The sequence below is a fragment of the Macrobrachium nipponense genome, chromosome 19, assembly GCF_015104395.2.
Source record: "Macrobrachium nipponense isolate FS-2020 chromosome 19, ASM1510439v2, whole genome shotgun sequence".
NCBI lineage: Eukaryota > Metazoa > Arthropoda > Malacostraca > Decapoda > Palaemonidae > Macrobrachium > Macrobrachium nipponense.
The window spans coordinates 44,454,178-44,477,701 of NC_061088.1; the positions used below are offsets into that span (position 1 = coordinate 44,454,178).

The following is a 23,524-nucleotide window of genomic DNA, read 5'->3' on the forward strand; positions in this document are numbered from 1 at the left end:
ATTTACAAACGTAGTTAGAATTAACTTCTACCAGAATGGATTTTTTCTTAACCGATAGTAGGCCATAGTTCGTGCTGATTACTAAACACGAGGCATTAGAATTACTTATCTGCCTCCAGAACTTTCACCAATAGGGGAGCAAGACGTATTGTAATTGGTCCATCATTTTGGAATCGCCTTCCTGCAGGTGCTAGAAAACGACAAACCAAACTTCATTTAAACCTCACCTTTTTACATATTTACTTGAAAAACGATTCAGCTCTTTATCTTTTACCCCTATGTTTACCCTACTGGATGCAGAGACTTTAATAAATATTTTCTTTTATTGTGCACATTAAGTTCTGAAAATTTGAAGTTCATTCAGGAAATTAGTTTTGAGATTTTCTTTAGAATTAACTTATTTTATTGACATAAAATTTATATGTTGCTGAGTATAAACTTGATTTTTTGAGGGATCACATTCATTTTATGACTAGACTTGCATATTATTTATTTATTTTACAACTATATTTCTGTTGTATGGCATTGATATAATTTAGTACTATACTTCTGTTTTTATAGAAATCAAAGCTAGTATATTGCAATATGAACCCTTGTACACTGGATAGCAGTATCTTTAAATTGACTATTGACAATTTTTATTTTCATAATCTTGTTTAACAATGTGAATTGTCTTACATTTTCAAAGAACGAACAATCTTGTGCATAGTAGATACTGAAATTTAGTTATTGGAATCTATTTAATAAATGTTGTTAATGGAATAAAGTATTTTGACTTGGCTTTGAATCTAGTTTCTCAAACCGAGTTTGGTTTTAAAAGAATTTCATCACTAGACCAGCTGTTTAAGCTATCCAATTTCAGCAAAGTTCCGTTAACCAGTGTCGAACCATTAGGGTTTTCTTTGATCTTAGAAAGGCTTGTGCTATTGCCTGGCGATATGGCATAATCTTACAACTACATAAAATAGCCATTTATGGTAACATCAGATTCATTGACTATTATTATCTGATAGATTTATAAAAGTAAGACTGGAAGCAATCTCTCTCTCGGCCTTTTATTCGGGAGGAAGGAGTACCATAGCGAAGCAAATTAAGTTCTAGGAGTTGTATGATTGATAGCTATAAACAACTTATTAAAAGCAATATCTTCCCCTTTAATAGCTTTTCCGTTTTGATGGCTTGACAATCTCCTGATTTACTCATAATTAGAAATACACCTGTCAGCACTTGCAAGTACCATTAGTAAATAGACTGAATAGCAGGATTTTAGATTTTTAAGATCAGAGATTATTGTTGTATGACTTACCAGATGCAGACATGCTGACAGTTCCCACTTTAGCTTTGGAGAGGAAGGGAAAATTTAGGGCATGATATTTAACTCTAAACTCACATGTCTTGTCACATTGATGGCCCCAAAACTGAAGATGAGAATCTCCTTAATATTTCAGAGTTGCAATTGGTCTAAATTGGGGAGCAGATAAGAATTCATTATTGAATTTGTATGATTTTTTGTATAAGTCACAACTTGAATATGGATGTCTAATATATTGTTCTGCATGCCTTTGGATTGGACCTCTTTTATGGAATTATTTTTCTCCCTCCAAGACGATTTTGGGAACAGGGAATTCCAGGTATGATGCAGTATAGGATATGAGGTTGGTTAATTTTGCCTCTTAATAGAGATGTCATTAACGTGCTCATTTCATCTAATTTGAAAAGGCTCAAATGAATAAGTAGTCACCAGCATCTTCTGAAGATGCTGGTGACTACTTATTCATTAAGCCTTTTCAAATTAGATGAAATGAGCACGTTAAGACATCTCTATTAAGAGGCAAAATTAACCAACCTCATATCCTATACTGCATCATACCTGGAATTCCTTGTTCCCAAAATCGTCTTGGAAGGAAAAAAATAATTCCATAAAAGAGGTCCAATCCAAAGTCTGAGAACTAGATTCTGGTTATAAAGATAACGTGAAGCTATTCGTAGAGAGTTGAAAGTCAGAAAATGGTGTTGGATGTGCTGTAATCTATAAGGCTGAAGCACGTGAAGCGCAGTAACCCGACTGTGCATCAGTATCTACTGCAGAGTTGGCAGTATTAGTGAGGACTTGAATCTCGTTCTGAGTAGTCAGGGAAATTTCATTTTATTTATTTTCCGATGGGGTTTTAGATGGGGTAATCAGGACTGCAATGTTGTTCTCCAGTTGCCTGTTATCAGACTGAGTCCAAGTGTCTGCATGATTTTATTTTCGTTTACTTTAGCTCGTAGTAATGTCTGTAGTCTCTCTCTCTCTCTCTCTCTCTCTCTCTCTCTCTCTCTCTCTCTTCTCTCTCTCTGATAATATTCCTACAAATAATCTTATGCCAAAGTATTTCACAAGTCATACTAATTTTTCTTATGTATTTCAAGTAACTTGAAGGTCTTTATACAGATAATTGCTTTTTTTTTATTTCAGAAGCGATGCCTTCAATCATTGCCGATGACACCATTTCATATTCCAACAGTGACGAGAGTGATTTATTTTGTCACCAAAGGTAATTATGAGAATTCTAGTTGGTGGATAGCGAGAATAAAGGTAATTCAAGTTACCATGTATTATTTTAGCTCAGTTAATGTGTAGAATGTAATTAGCCTCAGATATTGTGCTCTGTGGCGTATTAGTAATAATAGCAATAATTAAAGGTCAAGCCTTTATACAAGAATTATCTGCATCAGAGCGGACGTATTCTAGTTACAACGTTATGTTAATAATGAAAGGTTAACTAAATTTTGAGTATGAATTATGTTCACGCACAACATATCACCTATCCATTCACCTTCCTGTCAGTAATTTCATGTTAACCTTTAGGTTATACGTTGTTAAATAACATTTTAGCTGCCTATCAACCAAGATAATAATTTACGTTCATTGCCTGGCTGTTAAGATAATAAATCATATGCATGGCCGGAAAAAGTTGCTGAGAGCACAAATACAGAAGGTTAGTGTTTGAGCACATTATGCCTGGTATGTTAAAGCTAGTCATCATCAGTGGCAAACTAAATCTCCAACATGTGGTAATGTAGTTGAATACCGCAGTCTTATGTGAACGTTATATGCAGAGGAAGTGTGATCTTGAGTCTACATTACTGTGCACATGTTAAAACTAAACAGTAATCCACCATGCAGGAGAATGGGGTGGGGTGGTATTGCTCTAAGATTGTACAGTCTCTTAATTGCTCTAATGGCTCCTCATCTGTTAGTGAGCAATGAAGCAATCAGGTTCGACTGGTTGTAGAGCTTTGGATGAGGTACTGTCTAATGATTATAATGTGCTTTTGTCAAGTGATTAGTAATGGGCATCAGTTTTGTCATTATTTGAAACAAATTGGGGAGTTAAACAGTCGGTTTCTGTATAATTTTCTCATCCTGTGACATCACTATCATAATTTTTCTCACAGAAAGAAGCCCTCGCAGGACTTCAACTATTATTTCATAAGAGTTTCTAAATGAAAAAGTAACCACAATTATTGTGAACAAAGCTTTAAATGTTCTTTCATACAAAAGCTGTCGATGGACCCTATAAGAATATTTCACACTATATTATTTCCTTCATGGACCCTATAAGAATATTTTAAAAGCATTTAGCCAGTGGACTTATCATTCCAGTTTCAAGAACGAAGGTTAATTATTTTTATTTTATGGATCATTAGGTCATTTATTTCTTTAAGGTTCTCGGTACCCAATTATCCATTGAAGTATTAGTATTAATGATAACCGTCAACAATGGCAAACTGTTTCGTTATTATTTGCATTGAATATTGTTATCAGTGTTGCACTTTTATTTTGCATTCCTGAATTTTAGATAAGCAAATAGGTGTCATTTGACCTCTTTTCAAAGATGACCCTCTCTTTTTACTTCATGTGAGGCCCCCTAAAAAATCCCAAAATTATGGAAATTATGGCAAAACACTTAAAAATGAAGAAAATTTGAAAATAGTAAAAATAAAAATGAGAATAGCAGAACGTGAAAATTAAAAAAAGGAAAAGAGTGTGTGTGCGCGCTTGCATGTGTTAGACTTCACTATTCATAGTATCAGTTGTTCTCTTGCGCCCTTTTTTCCTCTATCTCTTTTATTTTTTATTTATTTATTTGCGTTGTGTGTGATTGTTTCATTACAAGGTACAGTACAGTATACTATAATATCTGTTGATATATGGAAAAAGCATAAACGTCAAAAACATAAAACACAAAAAGCTCTAACGAAGTCAAATGCCTGAGCTCCTCTCTCCACCCATGCCACACTGCATTCCCTTCCCCTGCCAGCCAGCAAGTGAAACTCCTCCCTGGCCACCGACTTTTCAAAACAACTCTTTCTCTTTTATAAGCAGTCACATTGCCTTTCCCCCTCTCTTGGCACCTAGCCCTCCAACCGCGCCCCTACCGCCGCCCCCCGCCCCCTCACCTTGGAAATCTTTCCTGGACTCCTACAACCCCTAAACCTTGTCTTAGTCTTTTAATGAATATAAGCAGTATTACCAACGTTTTCTTGGATTGTGCAGCATTGTTAACTATTGGAAAGTGATTTTATTACTTCTGAATTTTATATATACAGTAATTCCTCAATCTTACACGATTCGAGTCGTGCAAATTCGCAATAGTGCGACCTTTTCATTAGAACCAAATTAATTATCATACGTGAGTGGTTTCACAGACACGTGAATGCAAACACAACATTTTCGAATCCTAGGGAAACCGTGCAAAAGTGCTCTTTAAAAAATTTTTCATATAATTTATAAGTTTTCAAGCTTTTATGTGTAAATTAACATTAGATAATAAAATAATCATTTTCTCTCTCTCTCTCTCTTACTGAGATGAGGGATTTTTTATGGTAGATCTATGCACTATGTTTATCATTATTTTCCAATAATAATAATAATAATAATAATAATAATAATAATAATAATAATAATAATAATAATAATAATATAATACTTAGGAAGCAGACTCTCTCTCAAGCATACTTTATTAAAAGTAATGGCTACTTCAGCAGCGTTACACTTGTAGAGATTCTTCTCTATTTTGCGAATAGCAGCTTTTCCCGTGCTACTTAAACAGGCTAGTAGAGCGCCTATAAAGGTCATGGTCGAATACTGGGTCAAAATAGGTGTATATATTTGAATTTTACAGATAAACTATGATACCATAGTCATTTTCTCTCTCTCTCTCTCTCTCTCTCTCTCTCTCTCTCTCTCTCTCTCTCTTAAAGCGAGCTTTCGTCTGGAGCTGCCAGACATCCTCGGGCTGGGAAGCTGAGGGTGGACTGATCTTGGTGTGGTGTCTTTCCTCCTTATATCTGTGGTTGACAGCAGGGGGTCTGCCCCATGCTTGTCTCCTGTTGGCTGGTGGCGGTGAGTCTTCGTTTTCATTGGTTGCCTGAGCCAGGTCTCAAGCCACTCACTTTCTTCGAGCCGATGGTTGCGATGCTGCATATCCTGCAGCCGTCTGGACCTCCTGAGCGGCGCTGTAACGTTGATGTGCGTTGCGCTACGCTGTGGGACGTCACGGCTAATTTGATTTCCATCGGCTACAGGAGTACCTTGATCGGGGGCGTTGTCTTCCATGGAGTTGTCGTGATCGGTGGTGTCATTGTTGGTGGCAAGTCTTCTCATACTCGTAGGGACGAGAAATTCTTCCTGCGTCGTATTCAGTGTATATGATAATATATATATATATATATATATATATATATATATATATATAATATATATATATATATATATATATATATATATATATATATATATATATATATATATAATATATATATATATATATATATATATATATATATAGAATATATATATATATATATATATATATATATATATATATATAATATATATATATATATATTTCTATATATATATACATATATATATATATATATATATATATATATATATATATATATATATGGAGAAATTCTTCCTGCGTCGTATTCAGTGTATATAGAAATATATATATATATTTCTATATATTTCTATATATACATACATATTTATATATTATATTATTATATATATATATATATATATATATATATATATATATATATATATGGAGAAATTCTTCCTGCGTCGTATTCAGTGTATATAGAAATATATATATATATATATATATATATATATATATATATATAAATCTATATACACTGAATACGACGCAGGAAGAATTTCTCCATATATATATATATATATATATATATATATATATATATATATATATAAATGTATGTATATATAGATATGATATAAATATATATATATATATATATATATATATTATATATTTCTATATATATATATATATATATATATTTCTATATATTTCTATATATATATATATATATATATATGTATATGATATATATATATATATATATATATATATATATATATATAGAAATACCACAAACTTACGCAAGGTTAGGTTCCAGATCCCCTCGCATAACGGGAATTTTCGCATAAGTTTGGTAGTCTCTAAAAATGCTAATAAATGTTTACTTCATGAGTTTGAACACTAAAGACGCCCCGATTCATGCTCCCTTAGTATTAGCTAACTTTTAAATGAAATTAAAGTTACTGTAATTTCAATTAAAAGTTTGCTTAATACATTACCCTTAAAAAAGAAATAAATGGTAGGTAAAAATATAGTAGAGTGTGAAGATTATACACTGCAATGTATTTCTATCTATCTATCTATCTATCTATCTATATTGTTAAAGTTTTGGTCACGACATTACGGCTCAGATGAATAACACCTTCAGGGTTATGGGAGCAATAAGGCCCTGTAATATAGGTAATTCATGCAAGAATGATTCAATGCTTGATGAGATGGCTAGTTGGACCGGTCACTGGAAAAGTTGAACAGTGTTCTCGGTCCCAGAGCTTCACATTGCAAGATTCCAAATTCCACAGCGAGGCATACAATGGCGCATCTCAGATTGGAATGCATCACAAGATCAACACAAGTGAGACAGACATGTGGTGGGGGATCGAGGAAATCTTACACAAAGTATTAAACGTGGTCCCTCTCTTATTATGTTATGTTACAGTTCACTTTCAGGGATATAAAATTACTGGGTGCTTACACAAAGGGAATGTTACCTTACTGGTCAATAAGGGAGCATACTAAGACTCAACAGTTACATTACTTCTTGATAAATCATTCTAGCAGATGCTATTAACAATGGGAATATCTCAGGAGGACTGCTATTACTGGGAACAAGCACAATGGAAATATTTGCAGCAACGCAAGTAACAATTGGGAATGCGTTATATTATTACAATAGCTGAGCACGAAACTGGGATAATGGAAGCAACAGTAGCAAACAGAGAGGAAAGGAAAATAGTTAGGGAAATAAGACTGACTGCATGTAAACCATCATTTTCACAAATCACCTTAGTGGATCTGGATTGACTACTTCCAGTGGCAGGAACGGGAAAGAGGGTACACTATGGACCATATAGTATCACATGCTGTCGTGTCAATAGAGAGGAGCAAGGGGGGGATGCCCAGGTGGGAGATGTGTTAACAAGGGCAGCTGGCATACATCAAAGGCCAAACTTCCATCTATGGTGGCCGTTTATTGTCTCGGTCAAAGTTTAGCACCTTTCCAATACAGGGAAAGTGTGTCAGTCTTGATACCTTGACGTCGTGGTTTACAGGTTCAGCCATATAATCAACATGCAGTCCAATACAGTCGCAGCTTAATCTCTTTCCCGCCCAGGTTTGGGCAGTCCAGATACCTGTGGAGAGTAATAGCCGGCTGCAGTATTTCGTAGGGAAAGGCTATGAGTCAAAGCACTCAGAGAGATTGTGGAAGCTGTTGTAGAGGGTTAACTGTTTTATACTAATGGGATGTAATGTTAGATGCAAGTGACTTCATTAAATAAGCAAATACCTCATGAAAAATGATAGGCAGAAATCCAGGCACTTTCGTCTTTACTAAGACATTGTCAAGGAACAAATGAAATACAGTTGAAAAGAAAGTTACCAGGTAAACAAAAGGATCAAGAATACCAGATGGTTAATTGTCAAAATGGTAAAAATCAAAGAGATAATCCAGGATTATCGGATATCACACGATCACATACTTAAACATAGATTTAACCATAAGAGAAACTAAACCGTAGCCATACAAATTCCAAAAGCATGTAGAAAACTGAATATATTAATTTTGTTGCTTATATTTATCTACAACTTCTTTCATCATGAAGGCATCGAGTTTAAATAAACTAAGACTTAAATTTAGAACACTTCCATTATTTGACTTGATGAAACAAGATTCAATGATATTCCTTTTAACTGTTTCATTACATGGGATTAAAGCTCTAGCTTGACTCCAGTTAATAGGATGATCAAAATCTCTCATATGTATGAATAATGCATTCGATATTTGGCCAGATCTCACATAATATTCCTGCTGTTTGATTCGTTGTGAAAGGGGTTTTCCAGAACAAAAGCCAGATGATAGAGTCAGCCTTGATAAAACAGAGACAGGTAATGGATATCTCAATAGGCACCTGGGATTCAGATATCATAGATAAAATCTTCCTTTAACCAGCACTTAAGAAGATTAAAGAGAAATTATCAGCGGGGGTGACCTAGTAAAAACGGCTACCTGTGGGTGGATCTCTTGGTATATGTTACACCTATCTTATGGACCGGTGTTAGATTAAGGAGAGAATTCATAAACTGGTAATGTGACCTACCTTCGATGCTCCCTAGCACTTCGTCTCTCCACAGCTTAAATCAGTCATTGAATCTAGGTTCTAATTCAAACTCTTGAGATACAAAATAAAGCCTTTATTTCCCCAAAATAGCTAATATAAAAATTAGAGTAAATGAATCTAAAATCCCAAAATTCATTTAGACACCATTATTAAAATTGTCACACACTATCCTCACTGTCAAAGAAAGCCATCAGTCTTTGTAAAATAAGTCAAAGAGAATTCATTTTCAGTAGTGACAAACAGAATCCATCTTAATCGATGGATCTCTAAGCGCCTCCTCCACTGATATCGTTACGAACGTCTGTCGTATAATTGCCCCATTAATTATCACCTAGGGGATTATATTCCATTCATTTGCTCTCACGGATGTATGCACTTATGTACGCTAATGAATGCCCTAACGTATGTACGTGCGTTTCTACGTCTCATGTGCACACCCTATTTAGTGCACTGACGTATTCACTCAATGTTCTGGAAGTTTCAACGAACCTACCCTGTTTGATGTATGAACTGATGCACACGCGCACTTGCAATTTTATGACGCCACAATCATGTGATATTTGGCTAACCAGGTCATTTGTGCTCCCACGATCTCGCCAATGTGATCAGTATGACTTTTGTCTCTTTTGAACATCCTGAGGAATTCGGTGTTTTTAGATTTTTGAAAATTCCAAAACACTTGAGGTTGTACGGTTTTCATATACAAATGCCAATAACTCGTTATTGACCTAATTTTAACTATTACATACCAGTGCTTTTTTAAAGCTTGGGCACCACCTGTATGCACTCCTGGAGCAAACTAGTCCTGATTACTGGTAAATAGTTCATAATGTCTTTTAGCTTGCCACGTGACTCAAGGCAACTTCTGCCGATGGGATCCTCCTACTCCGTTACCTGCATCCAAATTGAATGGCCCCTGCAACGCACATTGTGACCATTATTATCGCCACCATAACATGATTGCTGGAATTCTGTAGCTCTGTGAAGAGAAAATTGTCCTCTCCATTATCCTCTAGTTGAGGAATCGTAATTGTCTCCAGTGTAGGCGGAACTTTTACTGCTTTGTTGATGAATTGTGGGTCCATCGTCATCCTATGGAGGAATCGTAACCGCGTCTCCTTTTGATGAACTTGAAATATCCCAGAACTCTCATTTCTATCTTATGTATCTCAAGATAAATTCTACCATCTCTCTACAATAATCTGTCATTTAGAAGGAAACTTATGCAAAAAAAAAAGAAGAAGAAAAACCATTCACACCACTTAATCCCAGTTATAAAATTCCCCAAATAAAAATTAATAATTAAAGTCTTTCACCCCATTACTAAACGTAGTTTGCATCACACACAAAATTTACCGCCACAACAAATCAGTAGCATTTCATGAATGAGCCCTTAAAATTCCTCTGATTATCCAAATCCAAAAGAAAATATCAACAATGGTCCGAGACACCACAACATTGTCAGCACCAAACAACCTTTTTCTTCCAAACATCCACAAACAGCAACAATCTCCTGTCTAGTTAGCCTCATAAATCTTGAAATCACCATTAACCTCAAATTAACCCCAAATCCTCGTCAATCGTCACTGGGGAATCCTCAATAAATCATCACTGATACCGCAGAACCACATTATTCCTTAAAAATCCTAAAAAAATCCTTAAAAAATCCTCATTGATACAAAAGAACCACATTAATCCTCAAAAATCCTAAAAACATCCTCAAGAAATCCTCACTGATACCACAGAACCACATTAATCCTCAAAAATCCTCAAGAAATCCTCATTGATACCACAGAACCATATTAATCCTCAAAAATCCTAAAAAAAATCCTCATGTCAGCACTGTTACCCAAAAATGTCCACTTATGTTATATAACCACCCATATAAAATACACTACCTCCGGATAAATGCTAAGCCATTGAAACGCATGTGATACCGCCAAATATACAACACCAAAGAGAACCAAAATCCACGAAATATCAACACTGGTGAATATATCTTCATAAATACACTGCCACCAGAAAACCGTAAAACTACAATGGACCAATACCACCCCTAAGAGCCATAATGCCACAAAGAACCACAATAATCACCTCATTGACTCATAAAACCACAGGTCGCCACCAAATATCAACGCCGCCAGAAATCACCACCAAAAATCATCACCACCAGAAACCATAACCACCAGAAATTATCACCTCCAGAAATCAACAAAAATCATAACCACCAAAAATCCTTATAACGTCTTTCAACTCCACGGTATTTCCCTACATATTTCACCCAACTTGTTCCATTATTCCAACAATTACCCCAGATATTTACACCAGATCGCTATAGTTGCGCATAATAAGAAAATAGTAAAAGAAGGAAAGAAGTAAAAAATAATGGTAAATAAGACTGATTAACTAAAATATAAAACTTCTACAGGTTTGTGTATTTCACATTTCATCATCCATTTGTAAAACAGAGAAAAAAATGCAAACTGCACACTGTCACCTTTTTCTCATTTTCCCGTCTTCTTGATCTTTGATATATGCGTCAATCTAGACTGACCTGTTTCCTCTCTTTTCTTCAATAACTCTAAAAGGACCCTCAAACTTTGGACCTAACTTATAACTTAATTAATTTCTCACATTAATTTTCATGAATACATTATCTCCAATAACAACCTTAACATCTAATGATTTCCCGTTGGTTTTTGTCCACCATTTCGCGAGTCTTAGCCTCGAGATTTCAGATGAAATAAGCGTGTATCTCCTTTGCTGTAGAAATTAATGAGTTAATTGTATCTTTCCCGCGAAAAGGTATAGGCAACAAATTAAATGTGCCTCGCGCCTGGCAACCAAATAATGCTTCGAATGGAGACATTTTAATAGAATCATTGACCATAGTATTCATGTTATGCCTGACTGTATCTACATATCTATCCTAGTCCCTGTCATTTCCTTCTATAGTCTTCCTGAGAGCCTCGAGAACTTTTCTGTTTGCTCGTTCACATAACCCATTCGCTTCAGGTTTGTTTGGAATAATTGTTACTTTCTGTAACCCCATAACTTCTGCCAGATACTCTAAGTCCTATTTACATATTCCCTACTATTATCATTCAGCAAAACCTCAAGTGAGCCATATCTACAGATGCCCCCATTGAAAAATGCCACAACTACTTCGTCAGCTCATCTATTACTACCAACAAATATCTGTAACCATACCCAGATTCACTCAGAGCGCCTCAGTGGCGTGGTTAGTATGGTGTTTGCGTCCCACATCGGTGGTCGCGGGTTCGATTCTCGGCCATTTCATTGAGGAGTGAGAGATGTATATTTCTGGTGATAGAAGTTCACTCTCGACGTGGTTCGGAAGTCACGTAAAGCCGTTGGTCCCGTTACTGAATAACCACTGGTTCCATGCAACGTAAAAGCACCATACAAAACAAAAAATACCCTGATTCACAAAAAATTTCCCAAGATATCCATGTGCACCCTCTGAAAAGGTCTACTTGGTATCGGATATTACCGTAATTTGTAAGAAGTTACTCTTGCGGGTTTGCAAGTATTGCACACTGCACACTTTTTCATAAAGTTTTCCACATCTGCCCAAATATACTTATTACGCATCTCGTTGTACATCTTTTCTACCCCCAAATGTGGACTACCAAACTTGCACTGCACTGTATCTAAAACCACTGGGATTAGGACTTTCGGAATCATGATCTGTGTTGTGTCCCCTTTACTTTTACTCGTCCTTAATTTACATTTAATTTTCCTAACCAACAGATTACCCTCTAATTCTAAACCTGAAAGAGGCAACTTATAATTTTTCCTGACTAATTCACCTCTGAGAATGCTTTTGTGTCTAGAAACATTTCATCCTCATCTTGCCTATGCTCTATGAGACCGATGTCCCATTGTATAGAATCATTAGTAATCACCCCAACTTGAAATCCCGCCGTATCATAAAAACTTCCACTAAGGGCATCTGTTACCACGTTCTGTCTGCCCTGTTATGTATTTGAGCTTTACATCAAAATCTCTGATAGTTAAGAACCCTCGAGCTCTTTTGGGCGACAGATCTGGCTTATTAAAAAGCTCCAATAATGGCTTGCGGTCTGTACGAACTTCCACTATTCCCCATTAGCAACATTTTAAAATGAACCAAGCTTGATACTACTGACTTATACATTATCTCCTGACTCCTATATAATCCCCAGTCTCTCCAGAAACGTAATCCATAGGCCTGATTGTTTTTTTCCAATTGCCACCACATCTGTTACACCTATCTTATGGACCAATGTTAGATTAAGGAGAGAATTCATAAACTGGTAACGTGACTTACCTTCGATACTCCCCAGCACCTCGTCTCTGTGTAGCTTAAATCAGTCATTGAATCTAGGTTCTAATACAAACTCTTGAGATACAAGATAAAGCCTCTATTTCCCCAAAATAGCTATCATAAAAATTAAAGAAAATGAATCTAAAATCCCAAACATCATTAAGACACCATTATTAAGATTGTCACACACTATCCTCACTGTCAAAGAAACTTATCAATCTTTCTCAAATAAGTCAATAGAGAATTCATTTTCGGCAGTAACAAACCGAATCAATCTCACTTGATGGATCTCTAAGCGCCACCTCCGCTGATATCGTTACGAACGTCTATCGTATGATTGCCCCATTAATTACCACGCTAGAGAATATATTCCATTCATTTGCTCTCACGGACGTATGAACTTACGCACGCTAATGAGCGCACTAACATATGCACTCACGGACTGGCAATTTTCTGACGTCACAATCATGTGAATTTTGGCTAACCAGGTCATTTGCGCACCCGCGATGTCGCCAATGCAATCAGTAATGTTATGACTTTTGCCTCGTTTGAACATCCTGAGGAATTCTGCGTTTATAAATTTTCCAAAACTCCAAAACACCTGAAGCTGTAATGTTTTCGCAACATGCCTGTCACTCGTTATCGACCTAATTTTAATTATTACATACCAATGCCTCGTTTATATAAATACTGCCTTTTCTGTAACTTTTCTCATTCCTTACCTACCTGAAGAGAGAGACAGCAGTCTCTGAAATATAGTACTTACTTTCCATATTTTGGTGTATTTATGGGGTCCTTTTCACTAACACACATGGAGAACTGTAGTGGCTTGAACTGGGTTCTGCTAATCCATGTTGCAGCAAATAGTCAAAACTTTCCTCAATCAAAACATTTGGGTGACACGGTGATAGGCGATAAGCACTTTGCTTGAATGATTTTCCATCTTCTTGTATCTTGATTTGATGTTTGGTCAGATAAGTACGTCTGGGTGCATCTGCAAAAAATTCTTTGAGGCTGCTAATCACTTCACTCAATTCCTCACCTTGTTCAACATTCAGATGTTTCAGTTTATCCTCCAAATTTTCCGAAATTGAAGAATTATTCATCTTGCTGTCAGCTCCCACTTCATAGCCATCGTCATCTTCTGTGGATGAAGTTATTGACACAGTTTCAGTTCTAGTTTCTTCTTTTGTAGTTTTCTTCTTCTGGTGTTTCAATCACATAAGTTCTATTGTGAGGACATTGAAATTTATTGGTAAGAGGAAATCTCTTGACTGGCAGAAACACTAACACTTTTTGACCAACACTGAAATTTCGTAGCTTAGTCTTCTTGTCATATTTCCTTTTCATTTTCTCTTGGCTCATTTCAGATTTTCTAAAGAGAATTTTCTAATCTCTTCCAACATTTTCCTTAAGTTCTTCACATACTCTCCTTGGATTTCCTCTTGATTTTCTTCCCAGTTTTCTGCAAGAATCTTTAGCGGTCCTCTTACTTCCTTTCCATAAGTCATCTCATTAGGAGAACATCTCATGCTTTCTTGATAAGCATTCCTAACTTCAAATAACATTAAGGGTAAACCAACATCCCATTCTCTTCCTGACTCAGAACAATACTTTGTTACCATACTTTTCAATGTCTGGTGGAACCTTTCCATGGTTCCTTGAGTTTCTGGATGATAGTAAGTTGATAACTGTTGTTTTACCCCTAACAAGTTCATCACATCCTGGAATAACTTGGAAGTAAAGTTTGTTCCTCTATCACTTTGTGTAATTTCTCGTATCCCAAACTTTGAGAAAAACTCCACTAGTTTCTCAGCAAATATCTTGGCAGATATGTTTCTAACAGGGATCGCCTCAGGATATTTGGTAACAGGTCACATTAATGTCAACAGATAATCATTTCCCTTCTTCATCTTCAGAAGCAGTACTATCATACCTATAATAACCTTGCTAAAGGGTTCTCCTCTAACTTCTACAGGTTGTAGGGGGGCTCTCTGAAAGGTTTCATTTGGTTTTCCAGCTATCTGGCAGGTGTGACACTCCCGACAGAACCTTCTAATCTTTATGAAGTCCAGGCCAGAAAAAATATCTCATGATCCTTTCCAGTCTTTCTGATTCCCATATGTCCAGATTCATGAGCTACTGTTACCACTTGCTTCCTCAATGGATATTGAATCAAAATCAGATGATATTCGCCTCATTCAGCATTTCCTGGTATATCTAAAGGTCTATGCTTCCTCACCAGCAAACCTTCCTTTAGGTAATAACAGGTAGCAGTTTGTTGCATCTCTTCTTGATCATCAACTCTGAAGAACAAATCAGTTAACGATGCATGCTTCATCACAAATACTAAACGACTGAATGTTCTAAAGATAACAGCGATCCCTTATAGAACTTAATAATCAAGTAAAAATCAGATTAAGTTCATTAAAACAGGCGTGAGGTAATCTTAATTAAAGGGCATCATTCCAACAATTTTAAATCTAAGTGTTTCCGTGGTTCTAATTCACTTGAGGAAAACCAATTACCACTCTATAGTTCTACCTAAATAAAAATAAACCATATTCTGGTGGTAGATGAAATACTCATTAAAATTTTAAGTACAAAAGTTTATTTCTAAATTCAAAATTATAAGTGAAATTCACAATCTCAGAGAAATTCTTGTTACGTGAAAACAAAAGTTTAATTAACTCATGAATTTAATCATTAAACAAAATTAAATGAAAGTTTATAAAGAAAATTAAGTAGTTCAAATTATAAAGCAATAATTAAATTCATAAAGAAAATTAATTAAATGCAAATTAATTCACAAGTGTTATTTTTAAAAAAATTCTACAAGATATATTCAAGTTAATTAAACAAAATGAGAATACAAAAAAAAAAAAAAAAAAAACACAGAATAATACGGAAAAGCATTAATTAAAGCAAAGACACTACGTACAAACTTTAAACACACAAAATTGTCATGTCAAAAGAACAAAATATAAGAAAAATGTATAAAAAGTAACAGTTTTATCCAAACACTAAATAAAACCTTAAAGTGCACTTCAAAATATTTGTAAATTACAATACCTTCAAACACTGCAGTTTCACTCAAAAGGAAAGGCCTGTTACCTTCTTCAACACTTTTGTGTTGAAGATGGTAACAGATTCCACAACTTATTAATGTTACTAAGAAATTACACAGCTAGTAATATCAAGTGACCAATTTATACAAAAACATGAGTTACGTTACAGTAATGGAACTGAAACTCGTGAGAGAGAGAGAGAGAGAGAGAGGCATTGGCCTTCCATATGCGCAAAATCTCAGAGTGGAATGAGAGGTTCTTCTATATGCGTAAATATTTTGGAAGGCAGCAGGCGCGTTAGCCAACCCAAAACTCAAACGTTTAAACTGGTAGTGGCAAGTACCACTTGAAAAAGCTGTAACTGGCCTGCTCCCCTCCTCAAGAGGCATCTGGTAATAGCCCCTTACCAGGTCTAGTTTGGCAAACACTCTCATCCCATGCATCTTGTACACACAACCAGACACCACATTCATTGGGAATTGCTCCTTCACAATCACTTCATTCACCGTTTTATAATCAACACACATCCACAGACTTCCATCCGGCTTTCGTACAGGGACTACGGGGCAATTCCAGGGACTCTCACTCCTCTCTATCACTCCCACTGCACCTCAATCTCTTGTGCTCACGTATACCCCGCACTCACTTCTTCCTAGCACTTGACAACGCCACAAAAACCTGAGGATTCTCCATGTCTAAGACCCCGTCGCACACATGCACACTCACTCTTACCAACTTGCTTGCATCCACACCTTCAACTACATATTCACACTTGTCACCGTTGGCGATCCCGAAACTACACGGCCATGCAGCTTTCACACTAACAACTTCCCGACCTCACATGGTACTTTTACACTCTCTTTCACAATCAACGGCACCCCCTTCCATACCTTACTGTCTACCCTTCCATTCCTATCCAATTATGACTCCCCTCATACATTCCCTTTCATCTGCAATTCAAACAAGTTCATGCTCGGATGGACCACCATCCCACACTGTACCTATCAACATATCATATTTATCATTCATTCCTTTGATCACGCAAAAGTCACTTTCATCTATCACTACCCCTTCGATTTCTGTCCTTTCACATAACATTCCCACCACAGGTATACCTAAATTCCCTATTCCTTGTACCTCTCCTTTACATTTCCTAATCTCTCAGTCACTCTGCAACATATCACATCCATTCTTAAAAAGAACATTGACACTGCATCCGGTATCAATCAAAGTTACCAAACATACCCCTTTGCACTTACTTTTACACTCATGCATTCATGAGCTCTATCCCCGAACCCTTCTCCATGCAACGACCCTTCTTGTACATGTATCACCCTTACTGCCTGCACACTAGAGGACCCACCCAACTGAATCCCCTTAACACCTAGTTTCCCAATTCCCACCCTGACTCATCATCTTCCACCTACACACACTCACTACATGACCTTCCATTCCACATTCAGCTCACTTTGCACGCTGTTCCTTACATATCCCTGCACCGAATGTCGCCCTCCAGACAACGAAAACACAAGCTGCTGTCCACTGGCTGGCCCTCAGGGAAGCATACCTGAGGCTCTGCTGCTTAGACCTTGACTGCCTCTGACTGACTCGCTGCCGTCTAAACCTTGACTGCCGCTAACAAAAGCCAACAGACAGAAGTCACCTCAGGACATACAAAAGCAAGTTCCAAATATTGTTTAATACAAATATATGTATACCAAAGGGAATTATAGTTGATGAGAAATTCATCGTCTCGGGCTTGAACCACCAACATGTAAAAACTCACAACATTCAGTGAAGCCTTAGCCTATTTGATATTACAATATATATATATATATATATATATATATATATATATATATATATTATATATATAATTTCTAGTAATAAAAGTCCATACTTATGTAAGCTGTGTATTAAAAACATAAAAAGACAGAAGCTTTCATTTACTCGAACAGTAGACCTCATCAGCCGCACTGATATTTCTTTTTTAAAGGTACAAACACAATGTCACGAAGGAAAGAAAAGACGCTAGAGCAGTCTCAAAGGGGGCAAACAACCAAAACAAACTATCATAATCATGTTATTTCGTCGTTAATCTGCTGTCTGGCCAATAGACGAGCCGATCGCCGTGGTTGAATTGCTTCAACTGTCTGGTCGGCTGTTCCCTTTCCTTTCTTTTTAATGATTCCTAATCAACTTTGATTTTAATGAGTTGTTATACCTAAAAGATAACTCCAACCTATTTTCCCTGTTCTGTTTTAATAAATGTTGCACCTTTCCAAACAATGATGATAAGGAAGCGGTGTTTGGCCGCTTGTGCTACTGAGCCAGTGTTACCCCATAGACACAGAGATGCGATTAGCAGGCTTTCACTGTTCATAAACATGGATTAGATATCGTCATAAGACTTTTATATTAACTCTGTGTTACTTGAAATAATTTACATAAATTACTTAAAAGCTCTTCATTTAACTGTACGTGATACATGCTTGGAAAGTGTAGATGATCAGGTAAACATGGATATGACTCACTGATGAGGTGTAAGATTGTTCACTGAAGGGACAGAGAATCAATAAAACATAGAATTCGCAATTTGTTTTGATTGCTTTAGTAGCCATTACTGCCTTTAGACAGTTCAGTCACTCTCGTCCACCTATTCTGGAAATTCAGCGAACGCTTTGATGGTTTGCATCCCATTGGAAATCACTCCTGATTAGTTGTTTGGTGGCCCTGGTTTCAGAATCAGCCGATGCTATATCCAAATATGCAATGAAATTGAAAGGTGCTGATTATCCCTCCGTTCCCTACACTGATCTCAAAAGGCATATTTGGTCTTGTATCAGATAAATGACTCAACAAATAGAGTTCTTCTTGGGTGAAGAATGTTTAAAATCTAGAGAATACATCCTTCGACTGAATGGTAGTTAATATATTAGAACAACCAAGTCCTCGAAATTAGGTCATACTCAAGTCACAAGTAAAACTGCAAGGCAATGAGGCACACATGTGTGAGCTTTATAATAATATATTCTCATTACTATCGATCACTTATTGGAGGAATGTCTCAGACAGTATGTAGATGAGAGACAGCATTGAAAAGATTTTAGATAATGCAGATGTCACTAACGTAAGGTGTTAACTTTTTTATGATATTCAACTACTAATAATCTGTTGCTGTAAGTTTTACTTCTAAACAAATCTTATCACAGGACTGAATAACCTGGTGTTACATTTGTCAGGTCATCAAACCAAACATTCTCAAATCAAATTGTATAAATTTTTTGAACGTAAAGTAACAAGACATATGCATTTTATAGCTATATGGAAGAACCAGTGATTTAAAATTCCTAAAAGGTGGTGATTTCAATGCTCTGGTATAGCTAATAACTCATTACTTGTTGTCATGCCATTTAAAAGCAAGAATTAGTATTGCACAAGTGTTTATTCCTCGGCAGTAAATGATATTCAACAGGCTTGTGTACATCTACACACACACGCACACACACACACACACACATATATATATATATATATATATATATATATATATATATATATATATATATATATATACATATATGTATATAATATATATATATATATATATATATATATATATATATATATATCATATATATATAATATATATATGATATATATATATATATATATATAATATATATATATATATATATATATAATATGTATATATAAATTTATTATAATGTACCTCTTTTAAATGGTCCTTTTTTTCAGTGTTCCTGGCTCGAATAATCCTGTGGTCTTAATGCCGTATGTTGATGGTTTTGGAATGGGCTATATCATGTCCATCTGTTTGCCATTGACGAAAGGGTCAGACTTCTTGGGAGTTGTGTGCAGTGACCTCAACTTTGTTAATTTGGAGGCAAAAATCAGTGTAGAAGGTAATGGAAAATTTTGTATTTCTCCTTTATAAAAATAATGGTATGTATTTACAATTTTCAGTTTCGATGAAATCGGGCACCTACTGAATGTGCATTTAATTCTGGGGCTTGAAACAATTTCAAAGACTGTTGCTGTGTCCAATAAGGACAAACTATGGCCTCAAGTAACCATATGGTAAGGTATCATACAAAATGTGTTCAATATTATATGCATTTAGGAAAAAAGTAAGATTATCCTCATAGCTTTGGCGTGGAGAGATTACCCATCTATAATGGAAACAAACTCATGGTAGGTACAGTATATAACCTCACGATTACTTGCATTCACCTTATTCTCAACTCTACATTATCCACATGTAACCAACACCCAATGTATGTCATAAAAAATTAATAAAAACTTTGCTCCGGTGGTTGACGATGTTGTGTGGACCTAAAGAAGTCTTATTCACACTGCTTACAGGCTTAAGTAGTCTGAGAGAGATTTATTTTTGGGAGGGAGGCCAGGAAAAAGTTTCCAGGGCAGGGGAGGGTGGGAAAGTGGGGTAAGATGGGAGGAGATTCATTGGTAAATCTGCAGGCAGGGGAGTGAGCATGCTGAGATAGGTATTGTGGTAGGGGTGGCCAGGGAAGGAGTCCCTTGGGCGTGGAGGATGTGGGAAGGCTGTACGGGATGGATGGAAAGTGGTTGATGGGCGCTTGACTTCTTGCAGTTGTCAACAATACTTTGTCTTTTCACTTTTATGTTTATTTTCACAATTTATTAAGGGTATTGTGCAATAGAATAACTATGTACAATGAAAGAGAGAGAGAGAGAGAGAGAGAGAGAGAGAGAGAGAGAGAGAGAGAGAGAGAGCTTAACATGTTGCCAACTTCTAGTGAAATTTTCATATTAAAATTTGCACTGTAAACATTTTTCATTATTTTACTGCGGGGGAGATGGGCTATGTGTCGATATGACATCCTACCATAGCGTAAATCTTATACATTTTATAAATATATATTTCCATCAGAATTCTCGTATACGGGCACTTTGGCAGTTCGCCTTTTTGATCTATGAAACAACAGTTTTCAAGATTACTGAGAAACAGTTGCTGTGTGGCCTTTTTTTGGAAGAATATTTAAGGTTATTTTCTCTCACTTGCAGATTTGTTCTTTTTTATGAATAGATTGTAACAGATAAAAAAGTTATTAAAAAGCTGAAATTAAATCAGTTGTTAATAACCATTCCTAATATAAACTAAAATAAATAAAAAACAACCTTGAGTGAATGTGGCAACGAGCTACGCAGCTAAAAACCTGCGCTGCAAACGTCATATGTAGTTGATATTGCTTAAATGTTTTGGAACATTGACATGAAATGAAATATTGGTTTTGATCAGACAGAAGACCAAAAATGGTAAATAATTTTTTCCCGTCAGACTGCTCTCCTTGCTCTGTGGCTGTTTCTCTTGTCCTATTTGTCCATTATTTTTAGTTGCTCCAATTCTTGATTATTCCGGAATGGACGTACAGTATTACAAGCTTGACTCTGCAACAGAAAACGGTACTTGAGGGAATCATACGTACAACAGAAAAACGATAATCTCATAAATTATGCTTTGACACTTATGCAAGAAGGAACTTAATTAGAGTAAGTACCAAAGGATACAAAATATTGCATCAGTTCCTTGAATGTTTCAGAAAAAAGCATATGGCAATATTCGGGAAGCAATATCTAGAAACTGCTGGTCAGGCGGCGCAGCCGCACAATGTGCCACGATGACAGAATAACTGTTTCTATCATTTAGTTGTGAGTTGCCCTAGAGCAAGAACCCGTTCTTGCTCAAGGCTGGCTTGATATAAAACAAACGAACGAGTCACTCGCTAATGCATACTATGTGGGCAATGTGTATCCTACTACCCAAGCTAAATAACATTTCGTTTAAAGGAATTAAGATTATAATCGTTCATTTTTTTTTCAAGGCTTGTAGCCTTCACCATTTTTTTCGGTCTGAAAAAGGGGTCTGTTTTAGCACTCAAAATCGTATGCCTCTGTTTTGCATATACAGAATTAAATGCAAAATTATTTATTACATCTTGTTTATTGTTCATAATTATATATATATATACTTATATATATATATATATATATATATATATATATATATATATATATGTGTGTGTGTGTGTGTGTGTGTGTGTGTTTGTGTGTATATATATATATATATATATATATATATATATATATATATATATTATATATATATACATATATATATTAATTATATATGATTACAACCAATAAACAAAATGTAATAAATAGTTTTGTTTTTAATTCTGTATATGCACAACAGAAGCATACAAATTTTGAGTGCTAAAACAAAAACCTTTTTCAGACCAAAAAAAAAAATGGTGAAGGCCACAAGCCTCATAAAAGGTGCGTGCGGGTTGTAGATGAGTGACTGCCTGTAGGTCGATCACACCCAGATTCGACACAGGCGATAATATATGGGAATTTTTTTTTTTAAATACGCCTCGGGTTGCGCGTAACCCCTCTGCACCTACAAGAGGTATAACCACCAAAGACGAAAAGCTCTTCTTGTTTTTTTGTAAAGAAACATGGGAGAGACCTCCAACATATCTGTCACCCCGCACACAAACAAACACGTTCACTTTTATTCAATAAGGCTTCATGATCTTCCATTTTAGACAGATTCCAACCAGATTTACTTGGCAAATTAGAATGAATCTTCCTATTGTGCAAAAGTGCAGCAAGACTTGAGGTTTTGCTGTCTGCTGGAGCACTATGTAAGCATAGTAGAGCCATCTGATGATCATTACCCAACTGTTTCGCCTTTTTAAGGGCAGATTTTGTCACCCCTACCAATCCTTCAGCAAAACCATTACTCTAGGGGTAGTGGGGGCCACAAGTAATGTGTTCAAAATCCCAGTCTATTGCAAATTTCTGAAATCCAATGAAGTGCATCAAGTACCACTATCACTGTATAATCGTTATTTGGCACTCCATGAACTGACAAGATATCTTTGAAAAACTTTATAACTTCACTGCTAGTGGTTGTCCTCAAACCTCAAACAAATGGCATTTTACTATAATGATCTACAAGCAAAGCATAACTATGACCATTTAATTCAAATAAATCACTAGGACATCATGTGAAATCATAGGTTCTTTCCTAGTGCTTTTGGCATTTGGCAAGCAGTGGTTTCTATATACCAATGATATTTGGCCAGTAAATACAATCTTTTACTCTAGTTTGTGACTTTGTTTACTCCTAGGTGACCAGCATGTATTCTACTCAAGTATTCTTTTTAAGGCCGAATAACCTTTGGTGCTTGTTTTGATTGAGCTGGCCTCCCATTAACAATTTGCTCTCTTAGTACTGAGAATACATTGTCCTGTTGGCTGGCTCAATGCAGTTTC

General features: G+C 35.9%; 1 protein-coding gene across 6 annotated transcripts in view; it reads left to right on the plus strand.

Moving 5' to 3' along the window:
• The window catches only part of LOC135216728 (uncharacterized), a 481,792-nt gene that overhangs the window by 254,764 nt on the left and 203,504 nt on the right, over window positions 1-23,524 (plus strand). For 5 of the 6 annotated variants that reach the window (XM_064252201.1, XM_064252208.1, XM_064252194.1 and 2 more), the window contains exons 12-13: window positions 2,459-2,537; window positions 19,937-20,103. In XM_064252201.1, coding sequence (XP_064108271.1) covers window positions 2,459-2,537; window positions 19,937-20,103 — 246 coding nt within the window. The remainder of the gene's footprint in view (window positions 1-2,458; window positions 2,538-19,936; window positions 20,104-23,524) is intronic. The other variant, XM_064252232.1, reaches the window with a different exon arrangement.